Below are 17,870 nucleotides of genomic sequence, written 5' to 3'. Positions count from 1 at the left end.
AAGCACGTCGAAGGCAGGTACCTTGTTACCTATTGCCTACCAGGCAGATGTTGTATATGTATACCCTTAGATAAGCCCTCATATATGTATGTGCATGTACATCTGCACATATATACATATACCTACTGGATTGATTGTGTACGCAATGATGCTCAGGTGATGCCCGTGACTCTGCCCAGCGGGGTCTCGTGCTTGCGCTAGGCTTCTTCGAGGCTAGCCACTGATAGGCATCCGTCGAGCCGTTTGTTATCGCAGCCGGTTTTATCTGCACTTCTCGCTGTCTACAAGAGAATAAGGACACTGTACATATATCATTTACCATATATTATATTTATTACTCTGCGGATAATATGCGTAGGCGCTGTGATAAAAATCGCACTGTATAGAAGAAAACAGACGGTGTTACATGGGCAGCGAAAGCAAGTACCTCCCTCGTCATGTGCCCCGCATGCTTCCGCCTTATCCTCGTTGTCCCCCCGTCATCGTCGTAAATAAGCATCCAGTTCTCTAAGCAATCAATCAACCTCTATCACCGCCCATCTCTCTTGCCATCCTGCTTCCCTTTTGCGTCTCACCGCAGCCACGGGAAAGAAGCACCCTTTCCTTCTTGTCTCCTTGTTTACCTGGCATCCACTCCGATCGGCGTCAACAATCCCAGAGGCGGTTCTCCCGCGTGGCCATCCACAACAACTAACTAGTAACCAACTAGTGACTTCGTCATTGGGCATCGGGCTTAGTATCGGCCCCCTCGGTCAACACCTGGAGTTTATTATCCAGGCAGGCAGCGAGACGTATTTGCAGCTCGTTCAAGCACGTAAAGTGTCCTCTTCTTTCTTTGATTTATTACTTCTTAGCTCTCCCGTACGACAGTTCCTACTGCTCCTTTGCATCGTGGATGTTGAACTTGCATCTCTTCAGTCGCTTCTCTTCCTGCCATATCTTGATCTCCCACTCAACCATCTCCGGCCCGCCCCTCCCTGTCACGCTTGCTTAACTGCCTTCCTCCCAGAAGCTTCCCATGACCCAGCAAATGCGATATTAATACCATGGCCAGTAGCCCAGAATCGGTGGAATACGGTGCTGTTTTCGATAGTAGCACTGCACCCAGGCTCCGATATCCTACGTTCCCTCCGATCAGCCGGTCTGTCGAGGAGTTGTTATCACAATCACGGCTGGCAATGTCGATTAATAACCTCCACCCCGAACGGCCATCAAGCTCTCTCAGCGAAAGTTGGACAACCCTCAGCACGTCAGACATCCAATCTGAAGATGACGCTAGATCAGAACAAACCGATACGGTCTCTCTGATCGGTCAGAGTGGCGCCGACGATGTGACTAGTCTCGATGGGAGAACTAGCAGCACGTACGGCGACGACGAGGACGATGACAATGACGATGATAATGGACATTATAATGACGAGTATGGGGATAAGGAAAGTGTTATTTCGGACTCACAGGAGCTCCCCAGGCCTTTCTTCGCTCATGATGACTCTACTGTTGATGATAGCAATATTACAACCAAGGCTTGCTTGATGCAGTCGTCTGAGGCCATCGAGTTCCTTGAGCCTGAGAACTGGCCGGAAATGGAACGGATTGAGCTCAAACATACCATTCACATTCTCGATGATACGGAGGTTTCATCTTTGAGGACTCAGCTCCCGATGAAAGTGGATCACAGTCATCTTGCCATCACTATACAGCAGACCATGACGAAACAGGGGTTGGAGTTAGATAAACCTTTCCGTGTTCTATATGTGGGAAATCCAGAGTTTCGAAACATCATTCTTGATAAAATCGGTGATGTCCTCGTATCGAGCTCTACCAGTAACCTGGGAACCAGCTCTACAGAGTCTTCTCGGTATCACGTCGTTCCCACATCTTTTGGAATTGGAGCTACCCCGAACTATGCAGAACTTCTTCCTATTCATGTACAACTTATCGTTGACGAGTGTTTAGATGCTGCATCGGTCAAGACTGGTCAAATTACGTTAAAATTCAAGAACCGTCCATCTTGCACATCGTCCTGGAATGGATCTGAGCGCCACATTCAATCAGAGGCCGAATGGAACGTACCAGATCTCGCCATCATCTTCATTTCTGATGGTGATTCCGAGACTGCTGTGCATACCAGGACGCTCGCTCACGATTTCATGAAAGCTCATGGGGTCCCGGTCATGGTCATATCAGAAGAGCCGTTTTGGAAGAAGCCTAGCCAGCATTTCTTTAATCTAGATTATCATAGCCTACACCTTTGTCTAGAATCTCGTCGTCCGCTGACAGGAGAAACAATCGTTCTGCGACGATATCCTATTGATGTCAAAACATTCGAATCAATCACTCCCAGTCAATTGAACCGACATCTCGCATCGCTCTCCGGTGGAGATTCGAAGATAACGTCAACTACAAAACCACCACTCTTCTCTTCACTGAAATCCAAAGTGTTCTATGATAGCGAAAAATATCCGACGATACATTTCTTTTCGCCTTATACTGAGCGTGCCCAAGAGTTTGCGCCTTTCTTACGTCTTGTAATGCTGTCAATTGTTCTCGCTGTCTCTGTCTCATTAGGCTATACTGTATTTCGTGTTTTGGCACTTCTTTGCGTACAATTATTTACTAGTTCTGCTGTCTCTAATACCACCGGAATCGCTCCAGGCGCAACAATCACTGCAGAAATCATTTCATCAACAGAACTAGCTGGAGCGACGTCGGTTGCCTTGAGAACCCACAGCACTGATCTTTCCCGTATCGAGTCGCTTTCCATATCGACTGTCAGCGAACTTGCTGAGATATCAAGTCTGCTCGCCGATCCGCAAAGCAACGGTGATGAGTTTCAATTCCAGGTTGTTGGAGACTGCCATGTTATCATCAAGCCACCCACGGCAGTGAAACAAAACAAATTCAATGTGAATGTCACCCGCGGAGAGCAATCGCTTTCTTATGAACTTTCCAAACTATTTGACGGCGTGTACACACTCCGGCTGAACCGGGAGGATGCATACGGCCTTGTCAACTTGACCGTCTCTGTGAAGTCGCGACGGGCAAAGACACAGACTTTTGAAGCAGACTTTGGCACTCCCTGGTTGAAGATCGAGAATTGGAAGCGAGCTGCACAAGCCGTCTCGTCACAAATCATGAAAGACTGGGGCTCTGCTCAGACCGGGCTGTCGGATATTTACACACGGCTTTCCACTGACGTTCAAGTATGGGTGGGCGATGTCGTCAAGAAATCGCATTCTCTTCGAAGGGAAGTAGAATCACTTCACTATAACCCTACACAATTCAAGACAACTCGAGATGCTATTATTGCACGATCAAGGGAGCTTAGCGAGGTTGTTACACGCAACGCCCTACAACGAATAACCGATGCTTCGGTGGCATTGGAGAAAGTGCACGAACAGAGCAAGGCATTGAACAAGGGGCTCTACAAGGCTGTCAATGATGCCGTTGACTCGATTACCGCTCATTCCAAGGATCTAGACAAATTTACGAAACGCTTTCGAGACATCGATTTCCGAGAACTGAAGACTCTAGACTCGCTAGTACGAGCCCAGAAATCCGCAAAGAAGCTCACTGAGCGAAATTTCAGACGGCCCCATTCTCGACGAGGCCATGCGAAGAAGAAAGTTTGATGACTGGTATGGTGTAATCGGCGAACAGGCTTTGGATGGTTTCTCTAGCTCTCTTTTTGTGTTCTTGTGTGCTTTTGTTTTAATGATGGCTGGGCAGGCGGCCGGTTATGGATGGATCTCCTTGTTCACAGCAGGCGTATTTTATGCGTATAACTTTACACTTCGTATTTCCTTGCCTACAGAATTAAGGTGACTTATGAGAATGCAATACCCTATACTCATTCAGCCGCTGTTCAATAGAGTATATAAAAGATTAAGATAGTAAATAGAATTGTGATCTATCAGAATTCTATATTGGCGATTGTAAATATATATGTAGATGCATGCAGTGACGATATTAACAACAGCTATTACACTGCACAGAGGGGCAAGCTTCACTAGTGGGCCACTAGTGCCGCTTTCCTTAAGGCGGCGAGGCGGTTCTGGCTACGGCGGGGAACAACAAAAACACTCCTCCTTTTCACAAAAATTCCACAATCTCTTCCAAACATATACCTTTCACATTTGGTGCTGTTATCTTTGGACATCACCCGTGAGATAATAAAAAAAGAGAGATAATAAATATACTGATTTTAATTCTCCTGTTTTCTTTTTTCCAACCACCAACTTTTAACTTTCGCAGAAAAAAGACTTCTCATCATGGCTGACGCTGCCGAGACCAAACCCGACCCCGCCACCACCACTACTGCCACAGAGGAGACCACCACAGCACCTGCTGTCGAGAAGACTGGCGATGAGGAAAAGCCGGTGACGGAGAAGGTCACTGATACTGCTTTTGGAGCAGCCTCCAAGGCCACTGATAACGTTTTCTCCATGTTCGGCGGCGGTCCTAAGAAGGAAAAGAAGGAGGAAGAGGACGTGGACGAGCCATCAGGATCATCCAAGGCGAAGAAGGCTGAAGCTGAGGTTAGTATTTTGTTTTTTCCTTGAGCGCGACGAAATTTTGAAAGGACTCAACTCGTCTAACTAGATGAAATACAGGAAGACGACACTGAAGAATCTCCAGATGTCCACTTCGAGCCTGTCATCCATTTGACCGAGAAAGTTGAAACAAAGACAAATGAGGAGCTGGAGGAGCAGGTTTTCAAGATGCGCGCCAAGCTGTTCAAGTTTGATCGCGAGTCGCGCGAGTGGAAGGAACGTGGTACTGGTGACGTCCGACTCTTGAAGCACAAGGAGAACAAGAAGACTCGCCTGGTCATGCGTCGCGACAAGACTCTTAAGGTCTGCGCCAATCATTACAGTATGTGTTTTTCTTCTTCTTTTTTTTTTCTGTTGACTCTAACATCAACAGTCGTCCCTGATATGAAATTGTCTCCAAACGTGGGCAGTGACCGCAGTTGGGTGTGGAATGCAGCTGCCGATGTTAGCGAAGGAGAGCCCGAAGCTCAGACCCTGGCTATCCGTTTCGCCAATAGCGAAAGTAAGTTTGGCATATCATCAATGTTAGAGAGTGGGCTGCTGACTATATCCAGACGCCAACCTTTTCAAGGATGCGTTCATCACTGCCCAGGAAGAGAATGAGAAGCTGTTCTCTCAAGAAGCTTAAACAAATTCACCTACCCACGTATTCAACATTGCCTATTATGAAGTGTTTCTTCACAACACAACCCCCTTCTTCCCCTACGCAGACAGCATGAACTTCCCCCCGACTCACTCCACATCCCTCGGTTATCGATGCAGTTCCCCCCCCCCCCCCCTTTCGCCAACCCTTCGTCACACAAGACAAAACAATAGCTACGGCACAAAACACGAGAGGTCGCAGTCAATGTAGCGTTGGTTCGTGGCAATGATTACGAGTTGGGTCGATGGCAAGGTACAGGTTCCTTGCCGTTGGCAGACATTGCGATGGTTGCGGTAGAGTTTTGTTAGAGCACCACGATCCCAAGATATCAATGAAACCTGCACGGAATGCACATATAGCATGATATGATTATTTACCATTTAAACATATTGTAAACATAATCCCATGTAATCCGTTATGAACTTATTGAGAAAGAGTGGCCTGTGATTGGCGGGCCGAAGCTGACCCCACCATCCCTGCCAGCTCTGCTCGACTATGCCTGCTTAACTAACCTCATCCATCTCCAACTCCGCGCCGCATTGCTGTCCGTAAGAAGACCTCGCGACTGTTTTCTCTTTCCCATCTTGCTCACTCTGCTCTCAGTTACTCGACACTCGTCTCCCCTGCTGAATCCACGCCCAACTTGGCAGTCTACGCGCCACTGACACTGCCTTTGACAAAAGTTTGCTATCGCGTCGCTGTCGGCTAGGTTTGTTGGTCAGCACGACCAACGAAAGCACACCCTCAAACAGCTCCTTGGAGGTTGCGCGTGCTGAAGAAGATTCTATTTTTGAGAAGCTGGTACGTGGGCGACTCGATTCACGATGCCTGATGTAAGTTATCCATCTTGTTTGTGTTATACATGCCTGCCTGCGATGTGCGGAGCGGTTGCGGTTTTACTTCCTCCCTACATATCCTTTCCTATGCATGATGCGGGCACTCTAATTGCTTAAATGGTTCCAGGGTGAGCTAATTGGTGGGTTTGCAGGTCAAGCGGACAGTGAAGCTGGTGACGGAGCAAGAAGTCATGTACGTTCATTCGTTCGCTCCCTCGACTCGACCCTCGCACACTCTCCTTCTCACGCTTCCGATGTCGCCCGCATATTTTAACTCCAGATATACTACCTACAAATATTGGGACATGACTAATTCAATTCTACAGCCAGGGAAAAGACTCCGGCGTTGAAGGCTTCCCTCTCCGCTCATGGTCCATTCAGATCTTCCTGGTGAACGAGCATGGCGAGCAGGTGCCAGCAACCCTCTTCGACAAAGTCGTCTACCGACTACATCCCAGTTTCGGCGACCGAGCGATTCAAAGTACATCTTCCGCAGTATAACTATATGGGAGTGTTGGCTAATGTGCAATGTCTTGTGTGCCAGCTCTCAAAAACCCGCCGTTCCGTATCCAAGAAGAAGGATGGGGTGAGTTCGATATGACAATTGGTTTGTTTGCGGATAAGGAGCATCCGATTACACATGATCTCCACTTTCAGCAGAACCGGTATGAGTCGAAACATGTTATCGTATGTTGAATAACCTTTACTTTGCTGTGCTTTTCTTTCCTTTTCTTTTTTTCTGTAAAGTCTCTAATAGGTATTAGACCTTCAAACATCCCAAGCCAGCTCTTCTGGAAAAGTTGCGGGAATCCGGTCCAGTTCCTGGTGATGAGAACGGGACAAAGGCAAAACGCGGTGCAACAGGGGAAGAAAGCGCCAAGAAGAAGAAGAAAACTGATAAGAGTGTTCGCCTCCCCAATCCTTTTGATCAGCCATCTGATAAGAAAGAAAGAACTAATGATGCTCAGGTCGACATGGACAAACTAGCCGACGGACTCCAGAAGCTCAACGAAGATGATCTTCTGCAGGTAGTCCAAATGGTGCACGATAACAAATCCGCCGATTCATATACTGTGAACGACGTTGAGCGTGAGTATCAGTACAAACTTGAAACTACAACTCCACTAATTTTCTTTTAGAGGGCGAATTCCATGTCGACCTCTACACCCTCCCGGATTCTCTTCTCAAGATGCTATGGGACTTTGTGCAGCAGCGAGGCGTCGTATAAGACATGCAATAGCCATTCATTAAATCGATTACGGTAATTTGCGAGTCAATTCTCAAGTTTAATTTCAATTTCAGATGGGTCATGACTTTCTTTCTAAGATAAAAGTTCAAACAGACAACAAACCTTCGACAAGACTATTCATCTCTTTTTTCTTCAAGTTGGTTTCGAGTATTATGGTCATTCCCGATCGTTAACCTGGTAGCTGGATTGATAATCCTCGTTCTTCAGCGTACGTTATTAATATCTTATTGCTAGTTACCGAACTCAATGGCGTTTCCTTGCTTCTTTTTTATTGATCATTGCTACATTGGTTCAAAAAATGATGAATACCCACTGGACATTGATCCATATCTATAAATACGTATAGGCACAGTGTTGCCGAGACTCTCCCAGGTACTAAGGTATACTGACCTGATCAACGATTCATTATCTTTCCAAATGACTTTGGAAGAGATTTCTAGTTCTATGATTATTCTCTGATGCGTGCAAAGCACTGCGTTTAGTTAACCCGACTGCTGGGTTTACACGATTCTAAAAGAGGAGTAACTAAATATATCCATTTAATTCAATTTATCGTTTAAAAAAAAAGTATTATTTACACTTGTTAGCAATGAATCAATTACATTTCTTCTCAAAAACATGTCAAAAGTCGAATTTAGTAAGAATCATCACATTTTATCAGTGTAACAATCAAATAATTATTTAAGTTACTAAATTTTTCCTCTGATTATAGAAGTCAGGTGAGAAAGATACAATTTCTAAAAAACAATGTGTTATATTCAGATTGGCAATTGCTTTAAGAAAGCCTCATTCCACTCTCTTTAGTCTATTTGAATTAGTACAAAATTGGCGTCTTCAATTGAGTGTGCTATGTCCAATAAAATACCATAAGAGAAAGAACTCGAGTGAAATTAAGAATTGATTATCTTCTATCATTCCATATTTTCATATATAAATCAACTGATGGTATCTGCCTTGTATACCAATCCAATTGTTCTTAGCCAGGCATATACACTGTTGACAATAGTAGGAGGTTTTTTGGTATCTCAACTACGCATCGTACACTAAGCTAGAATAGCCAGTGAATATTATGGCTTTGAGACACGATAACAACATATATAAGGCATAAATTAATCCTACACAAACATTAGAAGCGGCTACTAAATTCGGGTATTAAGCGCGACTATATATTATAGATTCTCTAGTCGATCCGCAGGGCTATAAATCAGTCTATGACATGTTTTATCACCCACCCACGTGGTGCCAACAGTTAAATGCAGGTGAGTGTTGGGTGTCAGTTGCTATAGACATGGGTGGTAGGTGTTAAGCATAGCATACTCTTAGTACGTATCAGGCTATCAGCCGATGTGCTGACACGTGGGAACAGGGTTGTTATCCGTGTTATAAGGGGGTAATTAAGACTGGGATATTGATTGCAATTGAAACATTGATATGCAGGCGTGTATAGTGGCTATTTCTCTATTGTACAATTTGCGGTGCGGCATATAATATTTAAAATGAAAGGAAGGCGAAATTATATCCTAGTGCATATACTACTCTAAAACGAAAAAAAAGGGGAGAGAGTTAGAGATGGGATATCTTCACGTGAGAAAACATAACGAAACTGAGCCCAGAAATGAAAACCAAAAGGAAAAGACAGAAAGAAATAGAAATTCAATGAGCTGATCAACGGTATGGACCGGCCATGATTTGTCGCCGTGATTAAAGAAAAGAGGTAGTATGTTCAAATTTCGAGACTCCGACCGTGGTATAATGCTGGAGGGTATATAATATTAAAGTAGATGGTCTCTACTTCGACAGACTGTGCCGGGCATTCTATGAATTAAAGGACACGGTTTCTACACCTTGTTAGAAAACATCGTATTTAAAGAAGTAGAACAACGTACTGTTTGAGCAGATTCTCAATGCTGGTGGATGTAATGTCACTGCCACCAGGGATTTGTCGCTGGATATCCACGATTGTAGAAATTACATCGCCTGCCTTGTACGCTAACAAGGCTGGGGCGTCGATGTTGTTCATTTCGGCGATCTCGTGGTGTAGCTTGATGAACCGGGTCGTGGTCTGTCTGCGCGCGAGTGCTGCGATCGCATCTTCCACCTGCGAGCTGACCGCAGACTGCATGAACATTAATTAGTATGAGAAACGCAAATACAGAAAGAATACATACCTCCGGGTTGTAGATGCACACGACAACGACAGTCTCCGACGACACGCGCTCGATGGCATTCAAATACCCCTCGGCATCCACATCAACCACCGTTCCATACACCCGCTTGCTCGGGCTCTGTCGGCGCTGATTGCGCTCCTGCAACTCCTGCAGTCGTGATTCGCGCCACCGGCGCATAAATTCCTCTTCCCCGTCACTCTCACTGGGCGGACTGCTCTTTTGCAGCCGCGACTGCGATTCGTTGAGCTTCTTCGAGTACGAGTCTAGGCCGGCGGCGCTGAGTAGAGTGCGACGGAAGGACTTCTTTTTGGCGCGCTCAAAGGACTGCGCATCGGCGATGACTCCCTTGGGGCCTGTGTTGGCGTCGAAGACGGTGGTCGGCACGGTGTACGCACCGGTGCGAGAAACCATTTTCTTGTCTTGGGCTTTCTCGTGGTCGGCGTAGTCGGAATCAGTGTCGGAGATTTCGTACTCGTCGCGGCGATCGTCGTTGTCGTTGTCGTCGTCGGAGGGGTGGGGGGAATCGACGTCGGCGTAGTGACGGTCTTCAGGGTGGCCACGCGAGGAGTCTTTATTGGCCTGGACGAGGGCGTCGAATTCTTCTTGGGCAGCAGAGGACATATTGAAAAGAGAGAGAGGAGGGGAGCGGGTGACCTTATGTATGAGGTTGTCACGAGAGCAGTGCAGGACAAGCGTGACGGGGGCGCCAGACTCGGGCCGACTAAGAAGCAAGAACTAACTGATTACTGGCGACTAAGAAATCACCAGCGGGAAGACAAGACGAGACAGGATGCTAGACCGTGGTGCCAAGTGCAGTCAATGGAGGAGGTGCGGGATGTTTCAGGACAACCGGCCGAGCGGAGCAGAACCCCCAAATTTTTAAAAAGAAGAGGGAAAAGAAAGAACGGCTGGTAGGCTCCAAGGCACCAATCAGCGTACGCCGGGGACTGCTAAGCCTCCCTAGGAGCTGCTCTAGTCGTCGTTAGGGGTGCTGTTGGCGCAGGGCTTAAGGCTGAGTTGATGAGTTCAGAGTAGTAGTACGTGTTCCTTTCTTCTCTTTTTTTGGCGCCCTTCTGGCTGCTTTTTGAGTTTGTCTCAGGAGCTGCAGTGCGACATGCCACGATATCTCAGTGCGACATGGCCTGCACGATCACTTCGAGGAATTCGTATTTGAGCTAATAGAATCAGGGGTGTTTTCTTCTGCTGCAGTGCCCACAATACACATCCACTGCATCTGTAACAACAACTATCAGAGAAGAGAACAAGCATATAGAACGAACAGAATAATCTGCGTCAGTTTCGAAACTCGCGTCTGTTAGCCTGTTTCATCCATGTCGATCCCGACGCCGACAGCCGTTCTGATTGGCCCCCTTTCCCCCTTTCCCCTAGAAGCCGCCGAACATTCTAGTGCGCTGATCAGCACATGCATGTACTTCGGGATACTTTGGGGTACTTCCCACATGTACTGTGAACTATATCTTGTATGCTGTATACTTACTCATATAGTATCTCGTGTATATTTAAGTATACTCAAGTATACTTCTACATATAATATGAGTATAAATTGTACAATATTTGAATATTGTGTAGTCGTCGTCAGCACGGACTCGGCGCCCCCAATGATTGGACGCAAATATTAATGCCTATTTTGATCCATCTTTGTTCCTTCGTAGCCGTGCTGTCGTAATCGCCTCGTACTTGTCTTTAGCCAACGATCGCGTTCCTGGCTAACCCTGCAATATACTAACAACATTACGTTGTTTAGACGGCTTGCTTTTAGGCTGCGTCTACTGTCTACTGTGTAGACTCTATACTAACATCGGCGACTGTTGCCGGGGTAGGTACCCAGGCTGAAGCTACCATGTAGACGGGATGAATCCGACCATGGAACTTGTCTACAGCGATCAATCTCAGTTGTCATACTACGTATCCTGATTTCTTAGTAGTTTGGTCCGGTTCGGCTTTTAATTAGCCATTAGTTACTTCGGCATACTATGGAGTAGAAGAAAAGAGATACAAGCCGAGGTTCACAAGGAGCCTTTTTAAGTTTCAGTGTTCTATCTGAACATTGTACTCTTTTTCCTTTGTGGTCGATTATTTTTGTCCATACACCCTTCCCTTCCTCTATTACACGTTTCATAGCAATCGCTCAATGTTAGTTTCTTAGATAATGATAATAGACAGCCAGCCGGGGCTGATACCATACGTACAAACGCATAAATCAACAACGCATGAATGATTAGTCTCATACTCTCAGATATAGCCCCCGCACGGTCTAGCCGAGCGACTCCGTGTCATCAAGAGTATTAATCTATGCGCGTGCCGTTTCGGATGGCATAGAGGGGCCAATTAGGTTTAGGGTTTTGTTTTGTATTCAATTAGGCAAGAAACGTGGGCGTGTCGCGTGCTTTCATCGACATATATATCGAAAATCAATAGTTGACTGGTCACACTTGTTGATAAGGGATGGCATGCATGGATCTTATCAATGTCCAAATTGTTAAGCAGAACATTCGATAAATAAGAGGAGTTGACAATCGTGTAAATCTCAATTAATCAATTGGGGTATGAATAATTGCAATGTACTTCAAATACATTATATGATATTGCTGGCATATGAAAGTATATACTAGTAAATAACCCTAGCAGGTGTCAAGGAAGTGGAAGGGTAGGGCTCGGATTAACACGTGCAGCACCAGCCGGATTTGAGCTCTTTTGCGAGTGCAGCAGTTTAAATATTAATAACAATACCTCACGTAAGCCACCTTCTAGCCATTATAAAATATATAAAATTACCCTTTCGCAGACTAAAAGTGAAATTTTGCTGAAGCTAAGCCGAATTCATACCGGTTTGCGAAAATCGGCAACGCGCAACTGAACAGTGACCAATACGTAGACAATTTTTAGTGATTTGAATATTTTCTATTTTTATATAATTCAATCAATATGGCAATATCGTATCTGAGGTGGCTAATTTAATAAAGAAGCCGGAGCTGAGTCTGATATAATTTCGCATCTCGGCCTCCTTTTGATTTTATGACTTGCATTGGGAGATAACGCCAGTATTGGTGATACAAGTATACAAGAGGGTATATAAACAAATCAATGACTTCTTTGAATATTATTCTTGCCAATGGGACAGTCTTCTACTTACCATATTAAATACCACTGAGATAGATATTAAACGACACCTTAGCCATGAAATCGCTCACAATCACACTCCTAGCCCTAAGTACCGTGGTGCATGGAATCGAGGTAACTACCAACACTAATGTCTTATACCCGCTGAAATTAAACCCCTCAAACCAACAGCAACGCGACTCCTGCTCCTCTGGCTCCCAATCAATTACCCAAGTCACACTTGGTCAGACCTATGAAGTCTGCTGCCCCGGTACAGCCGAAAGCATCGGTGATATTCAATACTGCTGTGTCGGCGGCAATACCCACGATAACAAAAAAAGAGACGAGAAACGAGATCTTTGCTTCCCGTTCTGTTTCTCTTCTGGAAGCGACTCGACTACCACGACGTCTTCGTGTATCACGAAAGTACCCGTCACAGCGGCGGATTACTCCGATCGTGTGTCTAGTACGACAGCGACTACGACCTCGGTTATGACGACGGCGACAGCGACAGCGACAGCGACGACTGAACTTAATGCGACTGTAACTACGTCTAGATCGACGTCTTCTGGTCAAGGTGGTGCGGCGCAGATGGTGAATACAGTTCCTTTTCTTGTAGGCATGGGACTGATAGTGATGATGAACGGTATTTTGCTCCTTGTATGGTAGGGGTTAAAGAGAGCGAGGGAGAGTATTGGATTTCTTTTCTATCTCATTTTAATATGCTTTCATACATTTATATTAGGCAAGTAGAAGTTATATCATATTCTCGCTCTAGATGTCACGATGTGCTTAATTTTACTCCTTATCTGCAATTCTGGTTTCAATCCTGGAAGTCTCATTTGGAATGTCTTCAACACCTTCCACGTTCCCTAGTCGATTCGTGTGCTTGTACGCAGTGAACCATGATCTGTTGAAAATCTCATCGATTTGTTCAACACTTATGCCCGTTGTATCAGGCACCATGAAGAACACGTACACCAGTGCCAGAAAGCAAAAACCGGCAAAGAACAGAAATGCTCCCCAGTTGTTGGTCGAGGCAAGGAGCTCCGGGAGGCTGTAGGACATGGCGTAGATGAACAACCAATGGAAGGTCTGTCCCAGTGCGCCGCCGAGAGTCCGGAGGCGATTGGGCCACAATTCGCCGCCAAAGACGTAAGGAAGAATAAACAAGCCTATTAACAGAAACGGTTAGGTTAGGATAAAGGGGTTTAGTAATACGCAACTCACCCACGGCGTATCCAAATGCATGGATGAAAACGGCCGCGATGGCCGCTTGGGATGCTCTGTTGGACACGGGTCCCTGCTGGACGTATTTGATGAAGACGGCAATGTAAATGTGTGAAAGCATCTGCACCGTGATGCCGAGGAAAAGTGACCGTCGACGACCAAGACCATCAACCAAGAAGAATGAAGCAAACAGAAGGAACCAGAGTTTGCTGAAGGAGTACATTCCACTAAGAAACATGCTCTCCACGTTTCCACCCCCAACACCTAACAGCTTCATAATAGGAACAAAGTAAGATGTGATAGAGTTGGCCCCAGATAGTTGTGCGAAAGCGTAGGAGATGAGACTCAGTTGCAGACGACGCAGATTAGAACGTACCGTAAACATCGCCCTGAGCAAGACCAGAATGTTACTGGATCTGGTTCCGGTTTGTTCCAACGCTGTTTCAATTTCGGACAGTTCTGCCAGCACACGGGGATGATCAATGGGCAAACCGCGAAGACGGACGAGAGCTTTGACGGCTTCTTCTCGTCTATTGACCATCAAAAGCCATCGAGGGGACTCGCAGATAAAGAAGCTGGAGATGGCACAGAGGAACATGAAGATAGCAGGGGCAAACCACACGATTTGGAACTGCAGGTTGCTAGGCGGTAGATGGAGATAAACGCCATAAACGCAGAAGATGGCCGTGAAAGATGATATAGCCATGGCAACCACAAACCACGAGGTTAGAAGGCCACGGGTCTCACTTGGCGCGATTTCCACAAGAGTCATTGGTCCGATAACGCTGAGCGAGCCTAGACCCATACCTGAGACGATGCGTGAGGCCCATAAACCCGTCAAGCTAGGGGCGAGAGCGGCGGTTATTTGGCCGACGATCCAGACGAAAATATATAGGCGGTAGGACCATAAGCGGCCGATGCGGTCATTGATGAAGAAAGACAAGACAGCGCCGATAGCGTAGCCGATGTAGACGATGGAAACGAACGTCTTGATGTCACTTGGTGTAGTGCCGGAGCTGATACCAAAATGGTGCTGGAAGCCAGGGAGAAGGGAGATGACGGACGATGAGCCTTGGTCCCATGCTAGACAGTTTTCAATGTCAGCAAGTCCAGGGAAGTGGTAACGAGTACTTACTCAGGGGAACAGCGCTTAAGGCCAAGATCAGCGCAGTGAAGACCAAATTGCCATTGCAGATGACTTGTCGAGGCGCATTGCGGATGGAGCGAGCATATGTAGCTAGGGGTGACCGATAAACGATGGTTTGAAATGCCATTCCTTTATGATCAATTTGTGCTAGATTCTCTAGACAGGAGGTTGCGTTGGTTGTTACTTAGGTTGAGGGGAACCCCATGTCACATATATACTCGCTGGAAGCTAGGTCTGATCACCCAGCCCGCTTATCTCTGCAGTTGTGGTCCATATCACGAGTAGGTCGCCAACAAAGCATAAAGATTCAACTGAAAACTGGGGAGATAATAATTAACACCGGACATTTCCGGGGGATAATGGAATCTCGGAAGAATACGAGCAGCCAGTCGGAAGTGGCGCGATTCATTGTTTTCCCCACACAGATGGATACCCAGATTGCTCCAGGCGACCCCCTCTCTTGCATCCCTCGAGGTCTTGCCAATACCTAATCGGTTTCACCTCAGCAAGACGTAATGGAGCAGAGCAGGGACAGTAGGAGCCGCGTGCGGCACGCACGTCGGCGGGTCGGGCGTAGAACACACCGTGCGTGTGTGAGCTGCAAGGAGAAGAAGCTCAAGGTATGCTATCTGGACACGGCGTAATGTAGTCGCTAATGGGAGCAGTGTGACGATCAGACGCCGGCATGTGCCAACTGCTCTCGTCTGTCATTGAGTATGTTGTTCTTGTTTTCTTTTTTCTCTGCTGCTCATCAAGTCGTTAGCTTGTCTCTTCGAAGACCCCGAGACAAAGCAACATCGGCCGCGAAACTATCTAGAGACATTGGAAGCACGTGTCGCTTTTCTCGAAGATGGAAATCAAATTTCTCTGGTTGGGGGTTCTTCATCTTCTCTTCCAACTCCAGAAAGGCAGCAAGGGAGCAGTCGACACGGCACGTTGATTTCCGATGAGGGGGACGGGACGACAGATCTCTCTCTCCAAGCCAGAATCTTGGATGTTAGAAGCACCCAGACAGAGCCACAGTATCTAGGCTCTTCATCCACATTTGCCTTTTCACACATAATCAACTCGTCTTTATGTCGCCATCTGCCGGAGAGGTCGAAGCCTCTACTTGGTCTGCTGACCAGACGGGCTCCTTCGCCGTACATGTCCTTTTTGCCGGATGAAGAACTGGCATTCACACTTAGCAATGCATACTTTGCGAATATTCAGCCTCAGTATCCATTTCTTCACGAGCCGACGTTTAGGCTTTGGGAAAAGACGCTTGCTACGCAGTCACACGAGGTTCCCAACTCGAGTCTCAACTCTCTTCCTTTATTCTTTGTGAACATGGTAGGTACTTCTTCCGTCTACGATTGATTCATGCTCAATATTTATTCAGGTATATGCCGTTGGGGCTCTTCTATTCCCTAATTATCAATCTTTAGCAGAGGTGAGAATGAACTGCAACGAGACCAAAGCAACCAGGCCCAATTAATGGCTTAGCAACTTTATACTTCGGCCCAGCTATATTCGGACGTGCTCTCTTTGGATAACCTAGAGACAATACAAGCCCTCCTATGTTACGCCATGTACTCTCTGAGGTCTCCTATCGGCCCATCACTGTGGTTAGAAATGTATACACGTCCTTCGTTGATATTATAGTCTAACCTCTGCAGGAAGGTAACTGGCCTCGCTTTGCGCCAATGCATCGAACTCGGCTACCACCGCAAGAACAAGCTCCTTGGTCCGCTGGGCAATGATATCCATCTCCAAATACGAAGACGAACTTTTTGGTGTGCCTATGGCATAGAGTGTATGGTCTCGCTGTGGCTCGGCCGGCCACTGTCACTGCCGCTGCACGAAGTCAGCGCTGAGGTATGCGCCTTGTAAACCTAGAATAATTATTTTCTAATCGAGAATTCCTAGTTTCCAATGGACTTTAATGATTCACTCATTACCGATACCCTCCAAGGCACCCCTAGGTCACCCAATAATCCCCCAACCAGCATGTCGACTGCCATACATGTTTTTCGACTTCGGTGCCTATGGGCTCGCATACATCACTCTTTATATTCAGAAAACGCACTAGCTAATGCAAATGACGTTACCTACAGGTCTCGAATAGAAGAGCTTCGTGCCGAGCTCGATGAGTGGCTAGCCTCGGCTCCGCAGGTTATACCCCGAACTGGCCGCACGCTCTCTATATTCGCTACGAGAGCTTGGTACGAGCTCAACTATAACTACACGGTCCTCCTTCTCTACCGGACTGAATTAGCAGAAGGCAGAGACTCCGCCAATACTATATTCTCAGACTGCATAAAAGCCGCCAAGGATATCTGCACGCAGTACCGGCGCCTGTATGTCGGCACTCCTATCAGACATACCTGGGGGACGCTCCGCTGTATATTTTTTGCAGGACTCGTGTACCTACACTGCCTGTGGACCGCTCCAGGGATCCGTGACACCATTCAATACGACGACGTGAGCAGGACCTGCACGGACGCAACCATGGTGCTTGTGGTGATTGCTCAGGCTTGGGAGGAGGCAGCACCGTATCGAGATTTATTTGAGACGCTTGCAAACCGTACTATGACCATGATTGTAAACAGAAATAACGGAGTGCATACCTCGTCATATCCCAGGGCTTCTGCGGATCCAACTGATCAGGAAACGCTGACCCAGTGGATGGCAGATATTGCAAACACGGGCATGTCGGATGAAATGGAGGAGCTTCTAGCGGGATTTATCGATGAATTTATGACTTATGATGTATCTAGTTGATTGTTTCATGATGAAGATTATTATCAATTCTATATGCAATTTACATTTTGTCCTGTAATCTTCCATGATCTGTCACCCTCGGCTTGCAGCCCGGTGTAGGGTCAGTCACAACGAAAGTATTCAATATTTGGACGCAGCGATAAGTACGTATTTAGAAACTG

General features: G+C 46.6%; 6 protein-coding genes across 6 annotated transcripts; 4 read left to right on the top strand and 2 right to left on the bottom strand.

The window, feature by feature from the left end:
• Nucleotides 1-1,178: 1,178 nt before the first annotated feature.
• Nucleotides 1,179-3,632, top strand: BGW36DRAFT_297122 (uncharacterized protein; the record flags this gene model as incomplete). The annotated part of the gene is made up of 1 exon (XM_046211330.1): nucleotides 1,179-3,632. The coding sequence occupies one exon, from the start codon at nucleotides 1,179-1,181 to the stop codon at nucleotides 3,630-3,632; it is 2,454 nt and encodes an 817-aa protein (XP_046071160.1).
• Nucleotides 3,633-4,271: 639 nt separating this feature from the next.
• On the top strand, nucleotides 4,272-7,260 carry BGW36DRAFT_397829 (putative Ran-specific GTPase-activating protein 1; the record flags this gene model as incomplete). The annotated part of the gene is made up of 11 exons (XM_046218335.1): nucleotides 4,272-4,538; nucleotides 4,614-4,875; nucleotides 4,927-5,055; nucleotides 5,108-5,162; nucleotides 5,906-5,909; nucleotides 6,185-6,225; nucleotides 6,359-6,513; nucleotides 6,577-6,719; nucleotides 6,797-6,937; nucleotides 7,001-7,121; nucleotides 7,172-7,260. 11 exons carry the CDS (start codon nucleotides 4,272-4,274, stop codon nucleotides 7,258-7,260), a joined length of 1,407 nt encoding a protein of 468 aa, XP_046071159.1.
• Nucleotides 7,261-8,915: 1,655 nt separating this feature from the next.
• On the bottom strand, nucleotides 8,916-10,307 carry BGW36DRAFT_183147 (thioredoxin-like protein). The gene is made up of 3 exons (XM_046209734.1): nucleotides 9,450-10,307; nucleotides 9,168-9,397; nucleotides 8,916-9,119 (listed from the first exon to the last, which is right to left on the bottom strand). The coding sequence occupies exons 1-3, from the start codon at nucleotides 10,068-10,070 to the stop codon at nucleotides 9,104-9,106; spliced, it is 867 nt and encodes a 288-aa protein (XP_046071158.1). The 5' UTR covers nucleotides 10,071-10,307; the 3' UTR covers nucleotides 8,916-9,103.
• Nucleotides 10,308-12,647: 2,340 nt separating this feature from the next.
• On the top strand, nucleotides 12,648-13,238 carry BGW36DRAFT_428239 (uncharacterized protein; the record flags this gene model as incomplete). The annotated part of the gene is made up of 1 exon (XM_046220521.1): nucleotides 12,648-13,238. One exon carries the CDS (start codon nucleotides 12,648-12,650, stop codon nucleotides 13,236-13,238), a length of 591 nt encoding a protein of 196 aa, XP_046071157.1.
• On the bottom strand, nucleotides 13,145-15,256 carry BGW36DRAFT_342854 (general substrate transporter). The gene is made up of 3 exons (XM_046213138.1): nucleotides 14,935-15,256; nucleotides 13,800-14,882; nucleotides 13,145-13,744 (listed from the first exon to the last, which is right to left on the bottom strand). Exons 1-3 carry the CDS (start codon nucleotides 15,071-15,073, stop codon nucleotides 13,368-13,370), a joined length of 1,599 nt encoding a protein of 532 aa, XP_046071156.1. The 5' UTR covers nucleotides 15,074-15,256; the 3' UTR covers nucleotides 13,145-13,367.
• Nucleotides 15,257-15,436: 180 nt separating this feature from the next.
• BGW36DRAFT_342851 (fungal-specific transcription factor domain-containing protein) lies at nucleotides 15,437-17,740 on the top strand. Its single transcript, XM_046213137.1, has 7 exons — nucleotides 15,437-15,566; nucleotides 15,612-15,660; nucleotides 15,710-16,278; nucleotides 16,328-16,378; nucleotides 16,432-16,553; nucleotides 16,605-16,803; nucleotides 16,855-17,740. Exons 1-7 carry the CDS (start codon nucleotides 15,462-15,464, stop codon nucleotides 17,707-17,709), a joined length of 1,950 nt encoding a protein of 649 aa, XP_046071155.1. The 5' UTR covers nucleotides 15,437-15,461; the 3' UTR covers nucleotides 17,710-17,740.
• The last annotated feature ends 130 nt before the right edge of the window (nucleotides 17,741-17,870 follow it).

The sequence above is a fragment of the Talaromyces proteolyticus genome (assembly GCF_021365285.1).
Source record: "Talaromyces proteolyticus strain PMI_201 chromosome Unknown BGW36scaffold_7, whole genome shotgun sequence".
In the NCBI taxonomy this organism is placed as follows: domain Eukaryota; kingdom Fungi; phylum Ascomycota; class Eurotiomycetes; order Eurotiales; family Trichocomaceae; genus Talaromyces; species Talaromyces proteolyticus.
Note: the sequence above shows the minus strand (reverse complement) of the source record. Positions and strands in the feature narration are given on the sequence as shown.